The 27,800-nt window shown below is 36.9% G+C and overlaps 2 protein-coding genes across 3 annotated transcripts in view; one reads left to right on the top strand and one right to left on the bottom strand.

The window, feature by feature from the left end:
- RANBP9 (RAN binding protein 9) overlaps window positions 1-17,005 on the top strand; it is an 86,386-nt gene extending 69,381 nt beyond the window's left edge. Inside the window, exons 11-14 of one of the 2 annotated variants that reach the window (XM_007487925.3) lie at window positions 1,116-1,237; window positions 2,944-3,095; window positions 13,482-13,593; window positions 15,999-17,005. In XM_007487925.3, the coding sequence (XP_007487987.1) occupies window positions 1,116-1,237; window positions 2,944-3,095; window positions 13,482-13,593; window positions 15,999-16,129 (517 nt within the window). In that variant the 3' untranslated portion in view covers window positions 16,130-17,005. Of the gene's footprint in view, window positions 1-1,115; window positions 1,238-1,858; window positions 1,901-2,943; window positions 3,096-13,481; window positions 13,594-15,998 lie in introns of those variants that run through there. The other variant, XM_056823445.1, reaches the window with a different exon arrangement.
- A 1,825-nt stretch (window positions 17,006-18,830) lies between these two features.
- Window positions 18,831-27,677, bottom strand: NOL7 (nucleolar protein 7). Its single transcript, XM_007487926.3, has 8 exons — window positions 25,484-27,677; window positions 25,285-25,345; window positions 23,032-23,090; window positions 21,435-21,466; window positions 20,757-20,811; window positions 20,108-20,229; window positions 19,944-20,021; window positions 18,831-18,970 (listed from the first exon to the last, which is right to left on the bottom strand). The coding sequence occupies exons 1-8, from the start codon at window positions 25,753-25,755 to the stop codon at window positions 18,882-18,884; spliced, it is 768 nt and encodes a 255-aa protein (XP_007487988.2). The 5' UTR covers window positions 25,756-27,677; the 3' UTR covers window positions 18,831-18,881.
- Window positions 27,678-27,800: the final 123 nt, after the last annotated feature.

The following is a 27,800-nucleotide window of genomic DNA, read 5'->3' as shown; positions in this document are numbered from 1 at the left end:
AAATATTTCTATAATGTTTCTGTTTGGAACTGTTCCATGGAATACAGTGAGAACCTATCCTATCATGGGTTCCACTCCCAGAATCACCCCTGAATAGAAAGGAGAAATGTTCTGCTTTACTTATTCAGTTTGAGATAGTAGGAGAATATTTGATTAGATGTCCCAAAATTAACCAATGAAAAATAATGGGGGGGGGGGAGTTAATTGTTTTAAGTAATCTATTCAAACATGAATTGGAAGTAGTGAGTTTGGATTATTATCCTTGGAGATGAACATAAAAGAAGATATGAGAGAGATTAATTCATAGATTTAGAGGATTTTGAAATCAAATAGAAGGGAAAAATACAAATATAGAGAATAATTTAAAATAGTGGTTTGACATGGCCATGGAATTTAGGTGGCTTAGAGGACGCTAAAGAGGGCTTGAAGTATGAGACTAAGTAGAAACCCTGAGATACAGCTACCCTGCTGAGATACCACTTAACTACAAGATGCTTTTTTTTTTAAGGTGTTTGAGAAGAAAGAAAAAAAATATTAGGCTATTGAGATGATTTTGAGGAAGAAGAGGAATTTAAGCAATAAGAATGCTTGATAAGTTTAGATATAAATAGGAGGAATGAGTAATTTTATATGGAGTGGGGCTTTTCAGAATGGTTGACACATTTTCATTCTAGATAGTATGTGGAAAAGAGCTAGAAAAGTCAAAGTCTAGAGCTTCAAATCAGTATTAGAATTTTGTTGTCAGCAAGAACAACAGTTTGTAAACAATTTTCATTGGTATATTGATTATTGTGAGGGTCAAAAGAAAATGTATATGAAAATCCTTTGAAAAAGAAAAAACACTTTCTTTTTGCCTGTTTATTTATTAATAATCTTAAAAAAAAACTTTATTTTATGTATTTGTTTCCTTCTTTCCCAGAAGTCTAGATCATCTGATAGGAAATCAACTATGTATTTATCATGAATATATTTTAGTTTTGACTAAATACCTTTATTTAAAGTTTTTATGCTCTATTATCTTATGGAGTAATATAACTTAAATAAGAATTTACTTTAAACCAAACTTTATACAGGTATGATATTTCTTATAATTAGGTTTTTTTCCCCTTTTGTAGCAATGATGTAGACATGGAAACTGATCACTATTCCAATGGAGTTGGAGAGACTTCATCCAATGGTTTCCTAAATGGTAGCTCTAAGCATGACCACGAAATGGAAGAATGTGACACCGAAATGGGTCTGCAGTGATATTTCTTGTATTTTCAATTACAATGGTAGCTGTAAGGTTATGTTTACTTGTCCTCATTCACAGCTGACAGATACAAATTGAATTTAAAGATGTGTGGTTTTTGCATTTTAAAGTAATAAAGTTTACTTAATTTCATCAGTATTTTCAAGGGAGATTACTAGGGAGGTTGGAGAATGTAGAAGTGAGTTACCAATCATTCTTTTAAATAATTCCTTTGTAAACCAAATGTCTTGATATTTTTCCTTGTTGGATAGTGTAGGGGTACATCTAAGTAATTTTTCTGGATAAAATTATTGTAGCTATTAGTAGCAATGATACTCCTCAAATTAGTGTTAAGACTATGTACGTGTGAAGGTAGGGAATGTGGAAAGTCCAGTTTATTTAGACTAGCCCAGAAGTCCAGTTGGATTGAAATGGTTTTTGTTGGCTTTTTTCCAGCCAAATTGAACTCCATGTAATTGAGCTGTCATTCTCCATTTTAATAGCATGCATAATTGCACTGTGCTGTTACCTTATGTTGCAAATAGTTCCACACAGTTCAGTGATTTATCAGAATTCTCCACAGTTGGGAGAGTTAAAATTATTGAAGCTTTTAAATGATTTATTCAGCAGAAACTCCATGGCAGCATTGGATTTCATCATTGTGTTGAGGTAAACACATTTATTCGATTGTTAGTAAAGAAACAAATGTTCCTAGAGTGTTTATAAGGAAATATGCTTTTTAAATGCAAGGATATGTATTACCCTTTAAAAATAAACTTGTTAATTAAGAGCTATGTACCCTTTTAAAGCAAAAAAATTTCTAGTTAAAAGCAGCTGCAACTTCTATTTGTATTAATGATGGAATCAACTTTGAAAGAACATGTTTTTATCTGGAAAAGTGACTTGGCAATTAAGGTAATTTAGAACTATTCTCTTTTTTTTTTAAATAACCCTTACCTTCCATCTTAGAATCAATACTGGGTATTGGTTCTAAGGCAGAAGAGTGGTAAGGGCTAGGCAATGGGAGTTAAGTGACTTGTGTGGAAAAGAGAGAAGTTATAAGAGAATAATGACCTACTATTATTTAGGAATATGGCTTTAGTAAAGACTTGGTAGGATTGTTAAAGGATTAAGCAGTCCACCTCTTGGTTTCCAGAAAGAAATTTTACTTTTCCTTATTCTTATTAGTTCATTCCATTATTAACTGCATAGTAGTTAAAGCAGCCTGACATAGTGTAACCTTTTGATTTCATGCTGCTTGGGGACTTTACCAGTAACATTTTCCATTTTGCCTAAGTTGTTGCCCTCTTATGATTTACCTGTATATGTTTTTTAAGCTTTTTTGACTTGGAAAAGGCGAAGACAGCATTAGAAACATAGCACACCATAAGATGCTCAGAGGTAACACAGAATCAGTAACAAATAAAAAAGGAATTTGAATCTCCTTATCCTTAGTTTCATTTTGTCCATTGGACTCCTAATTGATTTTACAAGTGGATAAAATATACTTGTTATATGGCTAAATGTTGGCCATAGCTATAAAGCTAGATGCCTAAGTTAGGCTTCATTAGTATCACTCTCTTAATTGAAATGTAAGATATATTTCATAAATAGAATTGTCTTGCTTGCATAAATCATATTTTCACAGGGGTAGTAATAGGCTTAATTTTTTTATGTGTGTTATTACTGATGGAAGGTCATTGTTCTTGTAGAAGTTGATTCAAGTCACTTGAGGCGACAGCTTTGTGGAGGAAGTCAAGCAGCCATTGAAAGAATGATCCACTTTGGAAGAGAATTACAGGCTATGAGTGAACAACTAAGGAGAGAATGTGGAAAGAACACTGCAAATAAAAAAATGTTAAAAGTGAGTTATTTTGAGTGTCAGAGTGGGGAAAAAAAGATAATTGAAATTGTTGGTAAGTTTGATTTCCCCCTCCTACAGCTGAGAGTCAAGAATGGTATTATTAGACAATGAACACAACTTATCAGGTAAGAGAAGTGAATGATTTCTAAGAAGGAATCCATTCTCTCTTTCTAATCTTCAGCCTCTCTTTACTCGGTGGCTCTTTCCTTCTTTGCCACTTACAGATTTCCCCCAAACTCAGAAAGCCTACACTTACACTCCTGCTATGCCCTTAAGCGATTGATTATATCTCTTCTTTTTCTTGCCAGACTCTTAAAGAAAGTTGTCTAGATGTCCTTACTTCCCATTAACTTCTCAAATTGGCCATACCAACTCTTCAAGAATTTAGCTTAATTGCTAAATCTAATGGTCTTTTTTCAGTCCTCATTCTTCTCAGCCCAATTGACAGTGATTAACCCATCCTTGCACATGTATACTGCCTCCTCTCTGGGTTTTCATGATGTTGATCTGTTGTAATTCTCTTCCAGTTGGACTGTTCTTTTAGTTCCCTTTGCTGGATTATTATTGTTTGTACTCTAGTGCCCTGTGTTGGCATTGGTTCTCTTTTCTCTAAATTTTTCCTTGGTGATCTTAGTAGTTCCCACATGACTGACAGATCTACATCCAGGCCTCATTTTTTCTCTAGAGCTCTATGATTTACTGCCTGCTGGACATTTCTGCCTAGGTAGCCTTATTTTTGTCAAGGATTCTCTTATCCTTCCAGTAACCCAGTTACAGAGTTATTCTTAACTGTTCATTCTCTGCAATGGTCTGTTGCATCTTATATCTCCTTATTTCAACTAAGACCACAATCATTCTCCTTAGGGCCCTTGTCACCATGTCACCACGCCTCTACATAACCCTTAAGCAGATACTCCTTCAATGACTTCTAATTGTATCTAGAATCAAATACAGTTGCCTTCTTCTGTCTTTGAAAGAGCTTCCCAATTTGGCTGCAATTGATCTTCATGGTTTCATAGTATTTCTCATCATATGCTCTGTGCTCCTGACAAACTGGCCAACTTGCTCTTTGTGACACTCAGTTTCTTGCCCTCACCCTGTTATTGAACTGACTGTATGCTTTCTTGACTTCAAGTCCTTAAGCTTATTTCAAAGCATAGCTGAGGTGCCTTCTTCTACAGAAGGGCTAGCCTCATCCTACCCAGTAGTTAGAGCTCCCCATACCATTAATTTAGATTTACTTTTTGTGTATATTTTGCATATTTATGAGTTATGTATTTGTTTCTCCCTGGTTAAGTCAAGCTCCATGAAGGCAGAAGTGATCTTTGTACCTATTTTTATTCTAATGTGTGAAATAAATACAAGCAAAGCAGTTTTGTGTTTAAAATATTTAATTCAGTTATGAAACATAGAGGCTATGTTACCTCTTTAAAAGAAGAGAAGACATGGTATGAAGGAGGTTACATCATTACTTGCTTTTATTTATTTTTGTTTTTTTATTTTTTAATTTTTATTTGGTCATTTCCAAACATTATTCATTGGAAACAAAGATCATTTTCTTTTCTTCCCCCCCCCCCCATTACTTGCTTTTAAAAAAATTTTATTGATAATACTTTTTTTGCCAAAACTCTTTAATTTCAAAATGTTTCCACTCCTTTCCCATCCAAAAATAGTGAGGGAAAAACAGATTAGCAAAACCATCATAACATCAACTTACTCTTATGGTATATGGCATATTTCACACATTCCTGCAGTTAAATGTAATGTAAGAAAATTGCATTTTATTAATGCTTATAAGAAATGATAAATATAAAAGATATTCATTAGAAGACTAATGTGACTTGATGCATAGTTAAGGAAGTATATATAATGGAAACTATATATGACTATAGTAATATCAGCAAAACATTACTAATATAAAGCTAAATATAAATTTTAATGGTCAAACTAAGAAAAACTTGAGGAAATGAGTTGGCCTTATTTTTTGGGGGAAGAATTTGGGGTGGGAGAGAGGACTACAATATAGAATGCTGCATATATTGTCATATGCTAGTAGATTTTGCTTAATTGATTGTCTTTTGTTACAAGGGGAGAGGGGATGTCATTTCATGATTTAGGAAAGTGGAATGGCAAGGAGAAAATAACTCATAAAGACAGAACCTTAAAACTTTTAAAAAATTGCCTGGTTTGAGAGATCATAGAAATAATTTCAAAATTCCTTTATGTGATCATAGAGATCATAGATTTAGAGCTAGAAATATATCAGAGGTCATCTGATCCAGCTCCTACATTTTATGCATAAGAAACAAAAGACCTTTGAAGGCTGGCCTTCATTGTAGCTTTTTGGGAGATAGGGGTGGGATGAGGGAGGGTGGTAAATTCTGAAGGATTAAAAAGTGAAAAACTTTGTCACATATGAAAGCAACTTTTTCTTCTACATATATCTTTAAAGCAACTTGATGAAGGTTAAAGGCATTAAAAAGGCCTTGGAAAGAAAGTTTAGAAAAATATAGTAAAATGTTCACACGTTTATGAAGAGAAAGCAATTTTTTTTTTACCCCCCAGTAATATTTTGTATTTTTTCCCCAATTGTGTATGGAAACAGTTTTTAACATTTTGTGATCCAAAATCTCTTCCCTCCCTGCCCTTCCTTCTCCTTGAGGCATCAATCTGATACAGGTTAGACACGTGCCATCATGTAGTATATATTTCCATATTTGACATGCTGTGAAAGAAAACACATCACACATTTAAGAAAAAAATTATGAAAAACAAAAAAGAAAAATGGTATGCTTCTGCATTCAGACTCCATCAGTTCCTTCTATGGCAATGAATAGCATTTTAAATAATAAAAATGAGTGCCTTGGAATTGTCTTGGATCAGAAAGCAATTTATTATTGATCAGTTGATATCAAGTTAACAGATTCACAGAATCTTAAGAGCTAGAAAGTACTTTGGAGGGATCAAAATCCCTTTTACACTATCCCCAAGAAGGTATTGCTTAACTTGAACAGTATCCAAATAAGGAGGAACTTATCACCTCCAAAAGTAGCCCATTCCACTTTTGTATGATAAGAAATTACTCCTTTTACAAAGCTAAAATCTGTCCTCATCAACTTCTATTCTTGTCCCTAGTTTTGAAGTTAAAGAAAAATGAATCTAATTCTTCTACATGACAGCCCTTCAGATACTTAAGATAATTAGTATTTCTTATCTGTCTTTTCCAAATTAAATATTTCCAGTTCTTTCACTTGATTGTTGGTATGGCATGTTCTCCAGTCTATTTGTTAGCTTGGATGTGCTTTGATCCTCTAAAATGCAGTAACTACCGGAACACTTTCAGATGTGGTAGATAGGTGACACAGTACATAGAACACTGGGCTTTGGGGGTAGACCTGAATTCAAATTCAACCTCAGACACTTAATGTCGTGTGGCCCACTTCACTTTTCTCTTTCCTTATCTGTAAAATGGGGATAGTAAACCTATATAATGCTAGCTGCTACCATTATAGACCCAGGATAAAGCATAGCAGAACAATTCTCTTAACCTTCCAGTATCTGAAGTTTGAAAAACTCATTTTTCCCCCTTAGCATTCTTTGCCAGCCTTATCTTTGGGACTTCAGTGTTACACAGTCTTAGACCATGCCGTTCAGTTGTCTTCATTCTGTTACCCTTCCTTTCTTCTCTCATCTTCTACATATGCTTTTGTAAATAAATAAAATCTGATGTTACTCATTTTTCGATATATCCAATAAGTTATTTCAAGAAATTTCCTTCCCCCCCTTTCTTATTGTACTCATTCTGCTTTTATCTTCACAATTTTAGTATTAAGTATTTCCTATCTTCTTTGAGCAAACTTCTCCTTCAAAATACTTGGTCATTGGATCCTCTGAACCCTTTGAAATATTTTTCCCTAATCTTAAGTGCTTTTCTTACAATACATACTTTCTTGTCTTGTGGTATCGTGAACTATGATAGAAATGGTTATTTTACTTTCTAGGTTATCGTCATTTCTACTTTAGCAATCACTTCCCCATACTACTCCTTCTTTTCATTCAAGAGTGAAATTATCATTAATTTTAGCATTATCATAGCATGGTGTCACATATATACATATATACACAATTCCTTTATAAATGTGTTGAATTGGATGATGAAAGCAAATAACATTTATCTTATTTATTTTGGCAAAGATGATGTATCCACAGATTTCTAAGTAGTTAAAGTCTTTCATTATTGAAATATATTTGTGTGCCAAGTTTTCTGATGATTTCTCTTTACTCTGGGAGGTCCATATCTAAATTTTCTCTACTATGTCACTCTCTTGGATTTCCTCACGTGAATTTTTTTTTCTTAAGGTATCATTTTTTATTTATTATTTTAATCTTACTAAGTATTGGTTCCAAGGCAGAAGAACAGTAAATGCTAACAATTGGAGCTAAATAACTTCTCCAGGACCATACAACTAGGAAATTTCTGAGGGCAGATTTGAACCCAGGACCTCCCATCTCCAGATCTGGAGATCTCTATTTACTGAGCCACCTAGTTTGCCTCCATAGTGCCACCCATACCTCATCCTTAACACTTCTATTCCCTTCCAGTGTCACATTTTAGTTATGAGTTCCATCCCACCTATTCTTTAGTGATATATATGGTGTCAAATTTGCTTCCCAGAATTAGAATATTTTCTATGTTGATTTGTAGATATCTTAACCCATAGGTTTTATCATTCTTAGCTTTTGTTTGTGAGATGTTGGTTCCCTCTTTTTTGTTTCTCTTCCCCCCCCCCTCCCCCCCCATGTTGAATCTGCAATTCTGTGGTACCAGGTTGGTTAAATTTACACATGCCATTTTCTTTATCCCTTTCCCCTTTCAATTTAAAGTTCTCTTGATTAGATTCTCACAAGGATGGAGTGAAAAATGTTTTTATTGTACCTTTTTATGTACAGTTCATCTCTTGTCATTTTTGCCGAGAGTCCATCATTTCTGTATTCTAAGCCGTGTTACAAAAATCCAAATTGCATTCTCAAACTGCTAGTTGTTTACTTCAGGTTTGTACGGATCATGGTCCTAGAACTAAATGGTATCTGCCGAGTCTTCTAGTCATTCTTCCTCATTTTTTAGTTTAATTTTAGGAAGTTGAGATCCAGAGTAACTCACCCTCAAGGTCAGACAAGAGAACTGGAATTTGAACCTTCACATGGAAAGGCAGCTTGGCATTGAGAGGGATGGAGACCTTGGTTCCTATCACATTGCTCATACTGTATAAAATGGGGATACTACTTCTAGATTGTGGGGCCCAAAATGAGAATGGACATAAAGTGTCTTGTGTATTTTGTACCACTCTAGAATATTTGGAGCGGAGGTGTTATTCTTTGTTTGTTATCTCTTTTCTATTTCTCTATCTTTTTTTCCTCCAATCTAATACCAAAGATTTTATTTGAAATCATTCTTATTTGTTTGTTTTGGTTTATGAACTGCTTTGCTTATATTTTATCTAGCGTTTTCATTTAGAAGTAAATATTGAATATTGACATCTCTACTTAGATTGATGTCAACTACTTAGAATTAGAAATAACTGAAGGTCTTATTTTTCATAGCCATGGTTAGAGAAGATTTATAATCCTTCAAGGGATAAAGGAGATTATCACATAGATAATTTTGATTAAATAAAATCTATAGAATACTCACTGAAGATAGCAATGTGCCTAGAATTGGAAGAAAACTTATTGACTGGCAAAAAATAAATCTTTGTGAGGGTAATAAAAGTTCAGATCCTCTCTGTCACAGAGGCAGCTGGTAGCACGGTGCCACAGTGAGCTGGGCCTGAAGTAAACAAGACCCAAGTTCAAATCTGGATTCGATGCTTATTACTTGTATGACCCTAACAGGGCAAGTCACTTAGCATCTCCAAGATGGAGATGACAATAACACCTACCTCGAAGAAGGGTCTTGGCAGGTCCAAATGAGATAATGTTTGTAAAAGGCATTTGGCACATGCCTGGCACATGGTATATGCTGTATGAATGCTTATTCCCTTCTCTATTCACTCCCTGTGTGACCACTTAAACAATCTGAGCCTCAAGAGAGAGTTGGACTACATGACCTTGAAGGTTTTTTGCATTGCTAGATCTGTATCTCTGGAAACTTTGGTATCTTTGATAGTGCCTTAAGAGTCAGGAACACTTGTATTCAAATTCTGCCTCAGTTTCTTCAATTGTAAAGTGAAGGGGTTGTCTAGATGACCTTGAAAGAACCTTTCCAGCTTTTGAAGTTTTTGAAGACAGATTTTAGGAGTTTAGCGTATCCTGGGCTAGTCAGGAAAGATTTCACAGGAATGGTTAGATCCAGAGCTGGAAACAGAAGACAGAATTAGCATTGAGGTAAAATTTGTCACTCTTTGGAATAAAGCGTATCCTAGAAACTTTGGTATTTAGACAGTGAGCCAAAGAATTAGAAATAAGTACTTTGTGTTTAGGGACAATTTGTAGTGTGGTATAAAAGATTGCCCTGGGTGGGGGAGGGGGGAAAGGGGGAGTTTAGGAGGTCTCAGACTTGTAGGATGATGTAGACTTAACTGAGGTCTTTGAAAGCTAAGTTTAGCATGATTATAGGAAGCTGCTGTAAATATCAGAATGGAAAGCAGTGCTAGAGAGGGAAAGTAGCTTGTCACCAGTATGGATGATAAATTGTATCACAGACATATAATAGACAGCTATCAGATAGGAGTTTGCAGGAGTGTAGGCATGAGGTCACACACAGTTGTACTGTAGAAATGATAGGGGCAGCTGGGTAGCTCAGTGTATTGAGCCAGGCCTCTAGACAGGAGGTCCTAGGTTCAAATTTGCCCACTGACAATTCCCAGCTGTGTGACCCTGGGCAAGTCACTTGACCCTCATTGCCTAGCCCTTACCACTCTTCTGCCTAGCCAATACACAGTTTTGATTCTAAGATGGTAGGTAAGAGTTTAAAAAAAATTTTTTTTAATGGTAGTAGGGGTTAGATAGATACAAGAAATATTCAGGCTAAGAGTTGACAAGATTCAGTGGCTGTATATAAAGGGTTTATAGGGGAATGAGCTAGCGAGTGACACTAAAATAGAACATTACAGCTCTGGCATTTGCAGCCTGTGTAACCTTGGGCAAATCATTTGTCCCTGTAGACCTCAGTTATTTCTAAAGTATCAACTATAAATTTTGTACTTCTAACAGTTCCCAAGGTTTTGTGCTTGTGTAACCAGGAAAATTGGTCATACGAATGGCAGCAAGTTTGATTTTTATACGTTCTGAATGTGACATGGCAGTCCACTGATAGCCATTTGGAATAACCAATAAATTTGTACTTTATGGTGGATTTATTATTCACACTGAACTGTCAGATTTCAAAATAAAAGGATCATATAAGATGAATTAACAAAAGACCTGGATTATTATTTTTTGTATCTGTCATTTTAATTAAAGGGAATGCAGAATGGTTTATTTGTTTTCTCTTTTATCAGTGTTAGAGAAAAGGATTTTTTTTTTTAACAGAATGGAACCCTAATAAGTAAAAGCAAAGCCAGAACTTATGTTCTCATAATAAATTTTTATAAAATCATATAATACAACTCCCTCATTCTAAAGGTGAAAAAAATGGAGGCCCAGAGAGAGGTGACCTGTTTTTATATATATATAATAAATATAAATATATATAACATATATTTAAAACTTGGTAAGAACATCAGAGGTTATTTAGTACACTCCTCGTATAACCTCAGATGTTCTCACCAAGTTTTAAATTTATGGTTCTGGGATCCTAATGTCATACAGTTAAGTGATAGCTTTAGAATTGAGAGCTGAATTCAGGACTTTAAGACTCTTTATTCTACTGCTCTTAAAAGAAATGATCAAGGCTTAATATTGCACTACTATTGGTTCTTTTTTTTTTCAACTTCACTTTCTTTTCCCAGTGGCTCCTATACTCCCTCTACCCACTCCCAACTTTTCCCTTGTAATCAAGAATTGCTAAGCAAAATAAATTAATACATTGACCATATCTAACATGTGGGTCTTTTTTGTGTTTTTATAGTACTCTCCTGAGAGGCAAGGAGGCATGCTTCATCGTCAGTTCTCTTTTAAGTCATGATTGGTCATTACGTGATGAGAATTTAGATAGTCTTGATATTTTGTAGTGTTGTTTTTCTGTACATGATTGTCTTCATTGTAGAAATTATTCTCCTGTTTGTGCTTGCTTTGTTTTGTATCAGCTTATGTTTCCCTGAATTTTTCATATTTGTCATTTCTTATGGCTCAATAACCCATTTACACACTCATGTATCACAGTTTTTACCTAGTAGATGGGTACTGCCTCTCATTTAATTTCTTTTTTCTTTATTTGTCCTCCAAAAATAATTGCTATATTTTTTGTACATATGAGACCTTCCCTCTCTGTGACTTGGGATGTGTGCTTTAGTTAATAGGATCAAAGATTCAAAGGGCATAGTTTAGTATAGACTTTTGTGGTATAATTACAGATTGTTTTCTAGGAAAATTGAAGCTCTAACAGTGTATTATTATTATTATGCCTGTCTTCCCATAGTCACTCCAGCATTTACACTTCGAGTATTTTGTTATTTTTTCTAATTTAGATAAGAAGTAAAACAAAGTTGTTTTAATTTCTATTTTTCTTATTCATGTTTTGAGAACTTTATTTCATTTGGTTGTTTATAATTTGTATTTCTTCTTTTTTGAAAAATGTCTGTTCTTTTAAGTACCTCGCCATTGGGAATAGTGCTTCTCATGTATTCATATCAATTCTCTTAAGATAGCAGAACTTGATGCAAAGATTTTCTCAGCTTATAATTTAATTCAATGAACATTCATTAAATGCCTATTCCATGTCAGACATTGCTTAAGTTTTGGTGATACAAAAAAAGGCCAAAGACAGCTTTGTGGGGGGAACAGCTGGGTGGCTCAGTGTATTGAGAGCCAGGCCTAGAGATGGGAGGTCCTAGCTTCAAATCTGGCCTCAGACACTTCCCAGCTGTATGACCCTGGGCAAGTCATTTGACCCCCATTGCCTAGCCCTTACCAATCTTCTGCCTTAGAACCAATACACAGTATTGATTCTAAGACGGAAGGTAAGGGTTTTTAAAAGGGGGGAAAAAAAGATAAGTCTCTGCCTTCAGAGAGATTACAATCTAATGATATTTCTTTCACCAGCTGCTTTGATTTTGTTTTTGAAAAAGTTTAATTTTTTTGGTGATCTTAATAGTATATGTTTAGTTAAGAATTTTCCTTTTCCATGAATACGTCTAGAAAGAAACTCCTTCCTTTCTTTTAATGATATGATTATGTGATCATTTATATTTAATTATATGTTTAGAACTTAATTTGTTATGTTATGGGATGGCCTAAACCCAATACAATTTTCTCATCTATTCTTTTTAAAGTTTTTTTTCTTACTACTTTTTGTTTGGGATAAGCCACTATGTTTCTAGGTCCTATTTCTGTTACATTGATAAGGTTTTTTTTTTTTTAATCACTACAAATTGCTACTTTAAAATATACCTTGAGATTTGGTAATTCTGGTTTCCTTTTAACTACTCTTTTTCCCTATTATTTCCTTAGTATTCTTGGTTGCTCATTTCTCAGGATGAATTTTATTATTTCAACTTGTTCAATGAAATAACCCCTTGATAATCTATTTTGGCATTATATCTGCAAATTAATTTAGCATTGCTCCAGAACTCTTGACTTGCAATGTAGTGTCTTTGTTAAAATTATGCAAGAGGAAGGAAGCCACAAGATAATTCCAACTTTGATTTTATAACTATGACTTACAAGAAGAATCTCCCACTCTACCTCAGTTGACTATCATCATTAGAATCTCAAGGATTCTGTGCCGTACTGTACCCACCAAAAAAAAACCAATTACTTTTGTCTCTATTTTCCATTTGTCATCATCCTACCCACCATTTAAAATGTTTTACCAAACAAACTTCATGAAGCCCCTTAGTCCAGTGATTTCTTCTTTGAATTTTTAATCCTTTCTGTTTCTTATCACTATTTATTTGGTAACAAATTCTTACTGCTTTATGACATTTCTTGTCTTATAATTTAATTTCTCATGTACTTGTCATCCTAGTGACTAGTTAGCCACTAAGCTAATTAAGTACACATATCTTTGCCTCCTTAACAGCCCAGTGCAGAATAAAAATCGCCTTCTGGTTAAGTGTGCATACCAAAGAGAAAGGCTGGAATAATAGCTCAAATTAAGTGAATAAAATGACTGGATAACAACAAAAAATTCTTAGTTCTATTTTCCCTGGTTGTCAGTTTGGAACTGATAATACACAGTAACTAAGTCACAAGAATTGAAAAGTGAACTCATTATTTTCTCAACAGGATGCATTCAGTTTGCTTGCTTATTCAGATCCCTGGAGCAGTCCAGTTGGAAACCAACTTGACCCAATACAAAGAGAACCAGTGTGCTCAGCTCTGAACAGTGCAATACTAGGTAAGTAAAATTTAAAAGCAGAATGTAATTGATTCCTTTTAATTTTTGTGCAGTGTGCTAGCATTTTAAGACTGGCAAAATAACGAGGAGCATCTGTCCAACACTATTAGAAAATTACTTGTGTTTACTGTGAAAGTCCTCAAATATACCCTTTTAATTCCACTTTCATCTCAATCCTGGGCCAGATGAGAGCATAAGATAAATAATACTTGATGTAATGGTTTATTAAAGTAGTATGCATTGTACATTCATTATCTTCTTGACAGTAACAAATTGTTAAAGTTAGTCATAAGTATTTAAGTGCTTACTATCTGCTAAGCATGAGAGATACAAAGAAAGCAAAAACTCTGTACATGTTGTCTAATGCAGCATTGGTGAAATATTGGCACACATGCAGAGCCGGTACTGGAGGAGCTTCTCTGTTCCCCCTCTTCCCAGTGTCTGGGGACATTTTTTGCATGCCCTGCCCCTCTATCCAGCTGCCCAAAGCAAGCAATTCCTCTGCTCTCTGGGGTAATAGGCAGGGCTCATGGTCTGCTTGAAGTTGCAGTTCAAGCATGCAAACTTGAAACCTTTGCCAACACTGGTCTAAAGGATTTCTCAGTATCACGAGGGAGACAACATTCAGGCAGCTATGAACATAGTAGTTCTTGTTGTCTGTCTGCCCTACCCTACCTTCTCTTTACTGCAGCTTAGCTTGAGAGTGGTTAATGGTGCTTTTACAAGATAATTTTGTAACTTGAGTGGAGGGTGGGCTGGGGTAGAAAGACCAACTGGAAGTTCTTGTCATGCTCTAGGCATGAGACCAGATGCATGCCTGAGTCCAGAGTGGAGTATATGAGAGATATTGTGAAGATAGAAATAACAAGATTTAGCAATAGCTTGGATATGTGGGATGTTTGTCTAAGGAGTAGATGGCATCACAGTTGTAAGCTTAGGTGACTCGGAGGACATTTGTGTCACCTCTTTTGTAACAGGGAATTTCAGAAGAGGGAATGCACTGTGGTGGTGTAGGTGGAATAATGAGGCCCGTTTTAGACATGGTGAGTTTAAGATACTTATGGAACACTTAGTTCAGCATGTCTCCAAGTGAGTTGGTGATGTGGACCTAGAGGTCAGGAGCTGGATGAATAGATCCGAGAATCACTTGATAATAACTATTATTTATATAGAACCTACTATGTTCCAGGCATTGAACTTTAGTGCTTTACAAACATGATCTCATTTGATCCTCACAATAATCCTGGAAGGTAGATTCTATTATTATCCCATTTTACATATGAGGAAACTGAGGCAGAGACTAAGTGGCTCAGAGGTCACATAGTAAATATCCGAGGCCAGATTTGAACTCATGTGCTTCTGATTGCAGGCTCTACTATGTCACTTAGCTGTTTTTATTATTTACATGGAGATAATTGAAACAATAGAATCCAATGAGATCACCCTGTAAGAAGGGGGCCAATGACACATCCATTTTAGCCATGTTCAGATGTCTCATTTTGCATCTCATATCCATTTTGTCAGGATGTGTGTAATTAGTCCTGAAAAATCATGATTGGTTATTGCATCAATCAGCTTGGACAGTGTATTTAGGTTTTCTCAGATGAATTTGTCAGGTAAAGCAGAGCAAAGTGAAACAGCAAAAATTTGACCCTATTGTTACATGTAACTGCCATCTTGAAGTTTGGTTAGGAGAGCACTGATTTGAAAAAAAGCACCCCTCCTCCCCCACTCCCCAGGTAGCCAAGCTTGAATAAGTGGAAGAAAAGGGAGCTTCCTAAATTTCCATTTTAGAGGGTAGAAAGGGTGTTAAGTGGTAGCATGCTTGCAGAAGCCTCAGAAGCCTTTAAGTCAACTGAAAGGAGAACTGGAATTTGTGGATTGATTTGAGCCAATTCTCCAAGAGCCTTATTTTCTTCAAGATTAATATCCCAAACAAATTACAATATTATTCTCAGATGCTAGATTTGAATTTCCCATAGGTTTACTTAGCCATTATAGATTCTCACTGAATTGGTCATGCATAGCTAGTGACTGATGGGTTAAAAAAATGGTCTTGTTAATCATGTAGTTAAGGATAGTTTTCCAACATTAACCATGTATTCAGATTTGTGGACAGTTAAGGCTGCAACTTTGAATGGACAACATAATCTTTCTAGGGCTGTCTACACAGTTGTACACTTTCCCCACTCTAGTCAAACCAGCCTGTGTACTATGACTCATGCTGAGTGATCTTCTCCTATGCCTGATTGCCTCCCCTCCTTCTTGCCCAAGGATTGGTGTGTGCTCTATGCTTAAATATTTTTGCGTTTTGAAAACATTTCTTGGTTAAATATATTTTTCACAAAAAGGAAAGCTCTTGTGTAATTGATGTTTTTCATCATTGGATTTTCTTTTCCCCCCAGAGACCCACAATCTGCCAAAGCAACCTCCGCTTGCCCTAGCAATGGGACAGGCTACACAATGTCTAGGACTGATGGCCCGATCAGGAATCGGATCCTGTGCATTTGCCACGGTGGAAGACTATCTTCATTAGCTATGCATTTAAGAGCTCAAGACTTATTGTGGCATATAGTCAACATGGAAGTAGACCAGCTCTGCCGATTTGAAATTTAGATTTTTTAAAAATTATGTACTGGGGACAGGTCTTTGTCGCTTTACATTGCTTCCTAGTTTACAGCATGATGCAAATGATTTTCTAACTTAGTGTTAGGAGAAATTATTTTCCATCTTTAACCTCTTAGTTGTCTAAGAGTTAAAATATTGCTGGATTTCAGATATTCGAATTTGATCATTACAAACCCTCTAAAACAATTACCTAAAACCCCCCCAAAAGTCCTGCTTCTTTGGGGGTGGGTGGGGAGGTGGGGGAAGGAACTATAGAACAAGTTGTGTATGTGTTAGCATGTGGGTGACGTAAACTTCAAACTGGGAGACTTTCCAACCCCCTCCTGCTCCCATTATTAGCGATCAATCAGTGTAATTTGCAAAGTGCATAAACACCTGACAGTTTGGATTTATAGTGTTGATGGAAGAAATCATTTTTAATGTGTACTGTAAAACTTGAAATACTCAGGAGCTGAGTGAATATGTTTGTTGCTACTTACAATCCCAACCTGTTAGTCCCAGTAGTTTTGTTTTAACATGGTCTTTTTCAACTTTGTTTCCTGTTTAACTGCAGACAACTTCTGTTGTAGACTCACAAGTTTAACTGTTGTATTATAACAGTATTACATGTCAACAGTGTGGTTTCGACCTTTATTTATATAAAAAAACCAAATATTTAGTCAATTTACAGTGTCTTAATTTAATCTTTGTACACCTTCCATTTTTAAGTGCTTAAATGAGTACTATATTGCAATAAAAATGTAGTGATATAATTAACCAGCCATTAAAAATTTACTTCTACAGATACTAGTTGTGTGAATTTTAAATTATAAAAGTAAAATTAAAATACTAATGCTGCCTATGGTTTAGCCATGACCATTGGGGCAGTATCAGCACAGGAGTAGGTTCAGGACCTAAAATCTTAAGGATGAAGAAGTCAGAAGAAGAAATGGGAAATTCATCCTTTGGGTGGATGAGTTGTACCCCCAAAATGAGTCTCCTCTAAACCTATATTTGGTACTGCTGAAGTTATTAAACCAAGAAAATGTTTGTAGGATTGGTTGTTCCAGTTGCTTTTAAAGAAAGGAAAACCGTGTGCTTTTGGCTACTGCATTCTTTAGACTTAGGTGAATGAGTATACCTTAATCTTACCTTCCATCTTAGATTCAATACTGCAAATTGGTTCTAAGGCAGAAGAGCAGTATGGGCTAGGCAATGAGGGTTAGGTGACTTGCCCAGGGTCATACAGCTAGAAGAGTCTGAGGCCCAATTTGACCCCAGGACCTCCTCTAGGCCTGGTTCTCAATCCACTGAACCACTATCCAGCTGCCCTCAATATACCTTAATCATACCCCATTTTAGATGTTCTGTTAAACTAATAGCAAGAGGCAAACTAGACCTACTTTATAAACATTTCTAGTAACAGCTTAATTGCCTTTATTCTAGCTATAATACTTTCCTTCAGTCTTTTTGAAAATGAATGTTAATTGCTACAGATCTTTTGTTTTTAGTCAAGTAGTATCCCCTAGGTCTTTGCGTTGGGGAGTTCAAAATATCAGAAATCTGATTTTCTTTTGGAAGGTTTTTTTCCCCTCTTTAATACCCACATAAAAATGGTGATGTAAGCCTTTGGGGATTTTATCACTTTAGTTTCTGGGGACAACATGGCTTAGTGGAATGAAAGTTGACCTTGAATCCAGAAAGACCCGGATTCAGGTTCTGACTTGGATACATTTAGAGGATCACTCAATCTCTAGGCTCTAGAGAAGTCTCTTGAGACTTAAAAAAATTTCAAGTTGTAGAGAAGATGCCAACTTGCATTGACAGCAAAAGCTTTCTAATCCTTATTTATTTTGAAGCAGCAAGGTTGCATAAGGAGCACAGCACTGGGGCTTGGAGACAAAGATTCATGTTAAAATCCTATTTAATAAATTAGCTGTGTGATCTTGGGCAAGTTATTTGACCTTTTTTTGAGCCTCAGTTTCCTTATCTATAAAATGAAGGGATTGGACTTCATGGCTTCAAAGGGCACTTCTCCTCCAAAATCCTTTGGAATCCAAAATTTTCAAACACCATTCATTTCACAATTCATGAGATATTCAAGTTCTACAGTGCACTGAACATTCCCAAGTAATAGGCAATTCCTGTTCTAGTCCATATGTGAAAGTGAATTAATGACTTAAGTATGGCTGAAGCCATACTGAAAAAAAGAGCTTACTTTACTGGCATTCATTACCAGATCTGCTGCTTCTAGTTTTTGCTTTTCATAACCTTAAAAAAAAATTTTTTTTTTTTAAATTCTGGGGCAGCTAGGTAGCTAGGCCTGGGGTTGGGAAGATGTGGGTTCAAATCTGGCCTCATACTTCTTAGCTAACCTTGGGCAAGTCACTTAATTTCAACCGCCTAACCTTGGAACCAATACTATATGAGTTCTAGGACTGATGGAAGAGTTATAAAATATACATACATATATACACACATCTGTTCTATCTATAAGGAGGGTATGGAACTTAATTCCCATGAATTTGGAATGACACAAGTTCCTAATCCAAAATTTTGTGCTATTAGCCCAAAAGACTTTAGTGCATTAATGAAGACAAAGTTCGGTCCTAAAGAGGAAAATGAACAAGTTCTAAAAACAAAAACAGGTTTAATAAACTCTATGTGAACATTGAAAAAACTTATATGATATTTGGTCTTCTGGAAGCTAGTTTCTTTTTATGCATCCACTGTTTTTTGAACTTCTTAGCATTTTGTTTTCTCTCCATTCCTAAAACAAACAAATGTTGAATGGTAAGAACATTTTACATTTAAGTAATTCTTATGGCAATCCTAATAATACTTAAATATCCAAATCAAATTTATTTTTAAAACTCTAACATTCAACTACATTATCTACCACTTAAGTGGGGCAGAACAATGGAATACTACAATAGCATGACTAAAAAACATTTACTGCAAACCTAAAAGTACAAGTCATACATGAAAAAAGGGATTTCATTAAAAAGCTTAAAGGCCAATGTGCAGCTTATAGATGAATTGCCCTTGAGAGATATTAGTCAATCACCCTGCAATGAATTTATAGAAATTACAGTGAATAAGAGGCAGCATGGGTGTAATGGATAAAGTACAAGATTTGAACTCAAAGAGATTCAAAGCTTATCTCTGGGCACTTTTATTTGGGGTGCGTGATCAGTCAATAAGGCAATTTAATAGAAAAGGCTAGATGCACACACCTAACCTGTCTATTTTGCTGAAGGGATTTAGGTTGATGGATCACGTAAACTGAAGAGTTCTGGGTAACCATAGAACCAGGCAAATATCTGCTGCACTAAGTTCAGCAACAGTATGTGAGCTTCATAGGAAAAGGAACCACCATATTACCCAGAGAGAAGTAAATTGTGCCAACCTGTGCCAACAGGTTGGAAAAAGGGAGAAAGTGAAACTCTTCCCTACCTGACATTTTTGTATCTCAGACAACTTCCCAAGATGGGGTTATGACAATATGATTTCTCCATTGTGGTCAAAATCATAGGCTTTGTGTCTACACACCTGGTTTTTGAGGGGCAATATTTAAAAAATGTTAACTCTTCTCGTGAAAAAGTTATTTACCCAATCCTGCTTGTTATAACTTATATAATAATATATTTGGTATAATTGATTTTTCAGGCACAGTAGCCAAAATCTTAAGATGCTACTATTAAGTAGGTAAAGGTGGGAAAAGAAACAAATTATTAACTTACCCCAACTATTGTTCACAAACTGGACTGCAGGTTTTTTAACTAGTAGTCTCTTGTTGTTGAGGGAGAGAAATTTGTTTACTGAAGGGGGAAAAAAAACAACTTAACATTTGTTGTTCCTTGGTCAAAAGTTAATTGGGCGAATAATGTATATGAAATCAAGGTACCAGTAGTTCTGTTGCTCCCTCGACCATATAAATACTTCTGTAGGAAGCCTTTGGCTGCTTGCTGTCTTAAGTCTATCAGATCTTGGTCTTTTAGTCTACAGGCCATGTATCTCTTCTTTACTCTAGTGACCAAAACATATGGTTGAAATGAATGAAACAAAACCAACATTTAAAAAACCCTATAATATTCATATAATTCACATAATCACACTTTTACATTTTGTGAGAATTTCGTGAGAACAGCAATAGCTAACATTTATATAGTGTTTTAGGATGTGTAGGCACTGTGCTAAATGCTTTACAATTACGATCTCATTTGATCTTCTATCTATCCAGGGATGTAGGTGGGATTATCCCCATTTTAGAGATGAGGTTTCCCAGGGTTAAACAGCCAATAGGGTTTTTAACAAAATTGCATCTAATGCTTAGGTACTTAAAACATTTTTGAGGGATGCCATAAAGTTAAGTTGTATAATTTCCACTGAGCCTCAAACAAAAGAAATCACTATGCAATGGATCCAGTTTGAGAAGTCTAGTAATTTGTGAAATGTTAACTGCTTTCCTAAAATTATTTTGATAATCATGCCAATAGTATAATTGTCTTACAAAAGTCACCATATATCCCTGTACAACAGGAAAAGCTTATTACCGTTTAGGGAACATTTTTTCTTCTTTCTTCTCCTTGTTCTCATTTTCCACATTACCTAGGGGAAAAGATGGAAAGGAAAAATATTTACGTAACACCTACTATATGCCAGGAACTGTGTTAAGTTTTTACTGTGTTAAGTTTTTACAAATTATTTTATCCTCACAATAACCCTACGAGAAGTAGGTGCACCTCATTTTACAGCTAAAGAAACTAAGGCAAATTGCACAAGTGACTTGCCCAGGGTGAGCTAAAAACGTGTTGGAGACTGGATTTTAACTCAAGTCTTCCTTATTCTAGACCCAATACTTACCCACTATGTCATCTTAAATTACTTCATCTACAAAAGCAAATTGGCAGTAACAATGTCTATTTCCCATGTGTATAAAGTCCTTTGGTATTGATGCTCTTAATAAGAAGATCAGAATTCTACTGAAATAAGTTATTGAATCCAAATTACTCTGGACTGATTCACTATATGAATTCTATCTAGGGAACATGTTCTCTTCTAGCTAACTACAATTATAAAACAGGACATAATTTGTTTTGCTATAGTGTACCAATGCGCCCCCCCCCCCCACACACACACTCAAAAGTACAGATAAGAAAACTGAATTTTTAAATACAACCTATTTACATACAACACAAGTGCCATAACTTATAATAACATTAAATGCATACCTTTTTTCAGTTCTGATGATGATTCATTAACTCTAATAAAAATAGAGAAATAATTAGAGTAGGTTTTGCTACCAGCAAAAAATCAGACTCCCATGATAGGTGAAAATCGTAAAAGTAGCAGCATTATATTTATTTTATTACTTATTTATTTTAAGGCTTTATAAACCCTTCCCCCTCTCCCATAAACCTTTTCCACACTTATTAACCTAGTCAGAGCCAATCAGCATCCAGGATACAGAACAGTGCTGTGATTTCATTTCAGTAGCCAATAGTGTGCTGTGATTAAGTTTAACTCTGTGATACAGAATTAGATTTTTTTTTTTAAACCTGTGATACAGTGAAACTGCAATAAGTGAACTGCACTATAGCAAGAGATGACTGTAGTTTATTTTCTACTAACAAAGGGGAGGATTTAAAATGTCAACCAGATATGGAAAAAGTTTTTTCCAAGGTTCCCCTAAATATCTTACCTTTTAGTTCATACAGAGACTACCATACACATGGCATTAAGCACATAAAAAGAGGAAATAATCCCTCCATTGCAGTCTGTGCCACTCGACATGTATGAAGATAAGTATTTAGAAAGTAATTTTAGGAGAAAACACTTGATCAAAAAATTTCATATAGGCACTGGCTGTGGTTTTGAAAAAAGCTATGGATTCTACTAGGGGTAGGTGAAGAACAAGGGTATTCTAGACATCGAGAAGCACCTGTTTTAAGTATACAGATAAAGAGTGTCCAAGGAAGCCAGTTTGATTAAAAATGAAGAAAGGTATGTAGGAAGTGAAAGCCAAATACTAGAGGGCTTTAAATGCAAGGTGAATCTATTATCATCTCAGAAATTATAGGAATCACCTGAAAATTTCTGAGTAGGTGAGATGTGTTTTGCAGACATTTCAATTCAAAATATGATGAAACAGCTGAGTCAGGACAGTATGTAAAGCAGAAGTAATTTAAGGTCAAGCTTTTGAAATCTGAGAAGAAACATATTAAAAGACTTCCAATGATCCATGAGCAAACCAAGACTCCTCACGTTAAGGAAATAAAATAGAATCTAAAGAACTTGCTGTATACATACCTAAAATGAGAGAGGAGATTTAAAGTATGATGATCTATCAGTCACTCCAGTTGGAAAAATAAAGAGGAGGAATGATATGACTCATAGGAATATTTCCAGTTAATCTGAAAAGAAAGGTACTTTGTCCCCTCTTCCCCACTAGATTAAAACATTCAAAGTCCTAAGAGTTAAATTTCTTTTCATTTTTTAAAACCCTTACTTTCCATCTTAGAATCAATACTGTGTATTTGTTCCAAGGCAAGAGAGTAGTAAAGTCCAGACAATGATTTTCCCAGGGTCACACAGCTAGGAAGTCTTTGGGAGCATAATTGAACTCAGGACCTCCCATCTCTAGGCCTGGCTCAGCCTACTGAACCACCTAGCTGAATCCTGAGGTTTTTAGCGACAAGTTATTCTGCATTCCTTAATTACAGAGTTGTACTACAACTGATGGTTGGATGACTCCATTTCAAAAATTGGGATATGAGAAAAACCCAGAAAATTTTACAATTCAAAGTCAGCAAAAACAACATTACTCACTTAGTCTGGGGAGCTGTAGTTAACTCTTCTAAAATAGTGGCAGGAAGTAGTTTTCTTTTCTTGGAGGAAAAAAAAAAGATATTTAAAATTAATGCCAGAGGTACTTAGTAAGATAGCTGATACTGATGATGATACTCAAAGGATAACAAAGAATGGCAGCATACTATCAAGAGTATGGGTTTTAGAATTGGGGCCTTGGTTCAAATCTCAGCTCTTATTCCTTATGACCTATGTGACTGGGCAAGTCACTTCACCTCTTAATTTCTTCATCTGGAAAAAATAGGCATTAGTCTACGTTCATATTGGCAAAAACATATGGCATGGGTGCCAGAGGGGGCTGCTACCTTCCCCCTCTGTGTACCTAAGGTCATTTCTACCACCCACCCCTCTACCCAACAGCCCAATGGGAGAGCTTCCTCCCATTTGGGATAAGAGGGTGGGGGGTGGTGGCTCAATTATTGGGGCAGGGTTGAAGTTTGGGCACACAGTCTCCAAAAGGTTTGCCATCTTTGGTCTAGGTCAGTGATGGCAAACCTAGTTCATTACTAGAAAAGCAGAGGGCCTCAGGTAGAGCTCCTCCCCTCCCCTTCTACACAGTACCTGATGACATTTTCCCCATACCTGCCCCTCTGCCCAGTAGCCCAATGAGAGCACACAGCAAGGTAATGTGGGCTGCTCACAGGTGGCAGAGCTGGAAGGAAGCAGAGTGTTTGGGACTACTCCCCTTCCCCTCTCTACACTTGCTGAGGCCATTCCTCACTTCACCTACCCCTTTGCCCAGCAGCCCAATGAGAATGCTACCTGCTTCCCCTGTGTGGGGTAAGGTAGGGTAGTGCATGCAGAGCACTGGGGGGGGAGGGGAGTGGTGGTGGTGGTCCACAGCACAATGTAGGGGGCAGGGTCTGACGCTGTCTCTAAAAGGTTCACCATCACTGGTCTGGTCTAGGTTATCTGTCAAGCAATTTTTAGCTTTAAATCTGTGATCCTGTAACTCACGAAGGCAAAACAACTAAGATGACTATGGACATGAGCTCCTACACCAGTCTCAGGAATGTCTTAAATGCTTAGAGAAACTTTGAATAGGGGACTCAGTAGTACCTCTGGGAACACCTGAATTTAACATTTCCTCTTTTGAAAAACTTCTCTCCCATTTAAATTGTACTTAATATTTAAAATATAAAATTTGAACTAAGTGTATGTTTTACATTTCTGGAGAAGAATAATTGTTAGCTACCAGGTTCCTGGGCCTAATAGGGGTAGTTTTACCTGCTCATTTATATCCTTTTCAAAAAATAACTGACCTTTGAGGACAGCCTAAGGTAAATGACAATGCTTTTTAACGAGAAAAGGTAAGAGGGAGGGCATCTTTGTTGCCTAACTTCCCCTCCTTTAAATATGTGAAAGTCCATGAAGAAATGAATCAATCCCTTCCCCACTACACTACTCATACCTGCCAATTTTCCATGAAGGAAAAATATAATTTAAAGGACTTTTAAATGCTAAAAAAAAGGGGGGGCCCTCAAAATTAATATTAAATTTAGAAATGTTTGGTAACAAAGTATAGGTGGAGAGGAAAAAATTCTTATAGAGATTTCAAATCAATATAGGTAAATAGTGCACCTTCCATTAAAATCTATTAAATAATGCTTCCAATCGGAAAATGGAGCTACGAGGCCAGCCAGAGGTGCTATTAATACTTCAATCCACCTGTAGAGAGGTACAAGGTTACCACTAGAAGCATTTTTGGCCAGAATGGACACCACCAACTAGGCTCCTGAGTTTAAAATTTAATAGAAAGTTCCTTCCTGTGGAACTTTACGACCTAGGAAAAAGGCATGACGGAAGTCAGAACTGTACTACAACATCAACGAGGGGCGCAAAATAAAGAGCTTTATGAAGTGGGAGGAAAGAATGCTGGAGACTGCCGGAGGTCGTCTCACAGAAGCTGGCCTTTAAAATAAGAGTAGGAAATTCCGCAGATGAAGGAAGAGAGCCAGCATTCAAGGCAGGGATCATGTATCAAACGAAAAGGGACTTCTTCATTTTATAGAAGAGAAAGAGGAGCATCAGCTTAGGAGACTTGCCCATGGTCCTGAGAGTCTCGGAAGTGGGATTTAACTCCCACGCTCGCCAACAATTTCTCCAAACCTCTGTCTGGGTCATCTAGGATTCGGCAGTGGGGAAGGGGCACGCCCGGGATCCCGCCCCTCAAAAACCAGAAAAGTCAAACGGACTCCGTCCTAGTCCTCGGACCTTCTGCTCCGTGAACAGTTCTTCCCGCCGCTTCCTCTTTTCCTTTAGGAGTTCCTTGTCCCTGCGGAGATAGGAAGGGAAACGTGAAGGCGCATGAGGAGCACCGCCGTTGCTGTAGCGGTGACCGCGACCGCAGGCCCCTTCTCCTTCCCCTCCCCCCGACGGTCTGAACATCAGTCCAGCTCTTCGGGGTCGTTACCTGCGCAAAGCGTCCCGCAGCCGCCGCTCGTCCTCCTTGGCCTCCGCTTGAGCGCTGGCGAACGTCACCTCTTCGGGGGCTTCATCGTCCTCGACCTCGTCTTCGTTCTCGTCTGCCATCGGCTCAGCTACTGGGTCTCCATCGGGGAACTCCACGTCCTGCCTTTCCTCTTCTGAGCTTTCCCTCTCTGAGTCTTCTTCATCGCCTCCTTGGTCCACTACCAGCCTTACTGGCAACGTGCGGCAAGATCTCCGAGGCCGTAGATTCACCATCTTCCTCTCTACCTCCGCTCCGCCCCGTGCCCCGGAAGTAAGAGTTGAGGAAAAGGATCAAATCACATGACGTGGAGGCGAGCGCGGGACCTGCTGCCCCCTATAGGTTTGGAGGGCCCGGCACTACATACTAGCAGTAAACTCGGGCTTGCGCACGCGTGCATGTCTGCCACGAGCAAATGTAGGGGTCCATGCCCCAACAATAAAACCAAAAATCCTCAGTATGACATTAAAAACTCTCTATTCTCACCCACTACTTTTCTGTTCTAATTTCACTCATCTCTTTTAAGCACTCCCTTTTCCAATCAGACCAGCTAGAGAGTTGTTCCGCAGAGAGCAGTTTAGTCTCCTATCTCCTTACTTGGTACAAGTTGTCTCCCATGCCTGGAATGACTCTGCTCGCCTACACTTTATAGAATCGTCACTTCTCAAAATACAGCTCGAGGGCTATCTACACCTGAAGCGTCCCTTCCCTCAGTTATTTGTATTTTCTGCCTTTTGAAATTACTTTTGTACTTTTTATTTACTTGTTTCTATGTCTTTTGGTTTTGAATTTGAATTCCCAGCAATGGTATCCTTTATATAAAAGGCAACTGATATTACTGGATTTTACCCCTCATCAGTACCCTCTGGTCTTGGGAACCTTCCCTGATTGGCAAGTGGAGAGCTCTTCCCAGAACTTAAAGGAGGAAGCTCAGTCTGGCAATCTCTTTATTTTCCACCTGGCTGCACCCCTCAGTTATCCTCCTCTCTACTTTTTCAGCTTTCTAGTGTGTCATCTTTTCTCAATAGAAGGAAAGCTCCTCAAGGGAAAGGGCTGCGCTTTGCTGTTTTTCGTACTCAAGGCATGGCACATAGTAGGTACTTATGAAATGCTCATTGACTGAACTGACTTAAGGAGCTCATCTCAAAACCTAATCTTTTTTTTCCCTAGGAGCAAAGTTAGAAGTTAATCTGAGCCAAATCACTCCATTTGGTCATGCTGGGCTTCTATCTGAACAATCCCATGTTTGTCAGGTAAATTCTTGAATTGCTTTCAAAGAGTTTAATGCTATTTAATGCAATGTTTTGCTAATAGGATTTAGTAATGTTTACTAGGACTGTGTAATACTCCACAGAAATGTGTACCTAATCATGGAAAACTTACACTGAAAAATGAGTTCCTACTGTTATTCAGACAGTCATAAAATGGAAGGTCTTTATCTACTCTCAGAGCCTCTGATATGGCTCTCTGCCCCTGAAGCTTATTTTTTTTTAAGTCTGTACTGCTGGAATCAGCTGTTAATATGGCCTAATCAATAATGGATTTTGTTAAAGCTACCTCGCATTGTTTATTTTAGCCATCTTTTCTCTGTTCTGGTGTTCCTATAGGCTACTTCCTTCACTGTGGGGTATTTTGAAAAGTTTCCTCAGCTGACTGGAATCAACTAGGTACCTCTAAAATCATCCAAACTCTATTTGTGATCATGTTGGGGATCCTACATGGAGCAATTTTTATGAGGCAAACTGTTTTAATGGGGGGTAAAAAAGATGAATAAAAGAATAAACAGGGACTACATAGAGGAATTAGATCTCTCCAAATGAATAGTGGGGAGAAAACCCTAGGAACATAGTCCTGGCAAAGACTCTTTACATGGGTAGAGAAACTTTTTCTAGTGACAAGACAGGTATAGGGAAGATCTGGTCTTGATTCCCATTTATAGATGAGGAAACTGAATAAGATAGAGGTTAAATGACTTGCACCCAGGTCACACAGTAAGTGTCTGAGGCAGGATTGGAACTCATCAGATCTTCCTGACACTATAGGAAGCACTTTAGTCATCCTCTACTTGGATTTTCATCAGTATATGGTCCTCCCAGAATGGAAAGCCCTTCTATAGATGCTAGACAACGGGATGTGATAAATAAGGCAAAGTCAAGGATGTCTGTGAAATTATGTCTATTAGACTATGAAAAGGCCTGGAAAAGGCTGAGAGGATGGGTGAGTTTCAGATAAATACCAAATGTATATAATGGATGACCTCATTAAAGTACATCACCAGAAA

The sequence above is a fragment of the Monodelphis domestica genome, chromosome 3, assembly GCF_027887165.1.
Source record: "Monodelphis domestica isolate mMonDom1 chromosome 3, mMonDom1.pri, whole genome shotgun sequence".
NCBI lineage: Eukaryota > Metazoa > Chordata > Mammalia > Didelphimorphia > Didelphidae > Monodelphis > Monodelphis domestica.
Note: the sequence above shows the minus strand (reverse complement) of the source record. Positions and strands in the feature narration are given on the sequence as shown.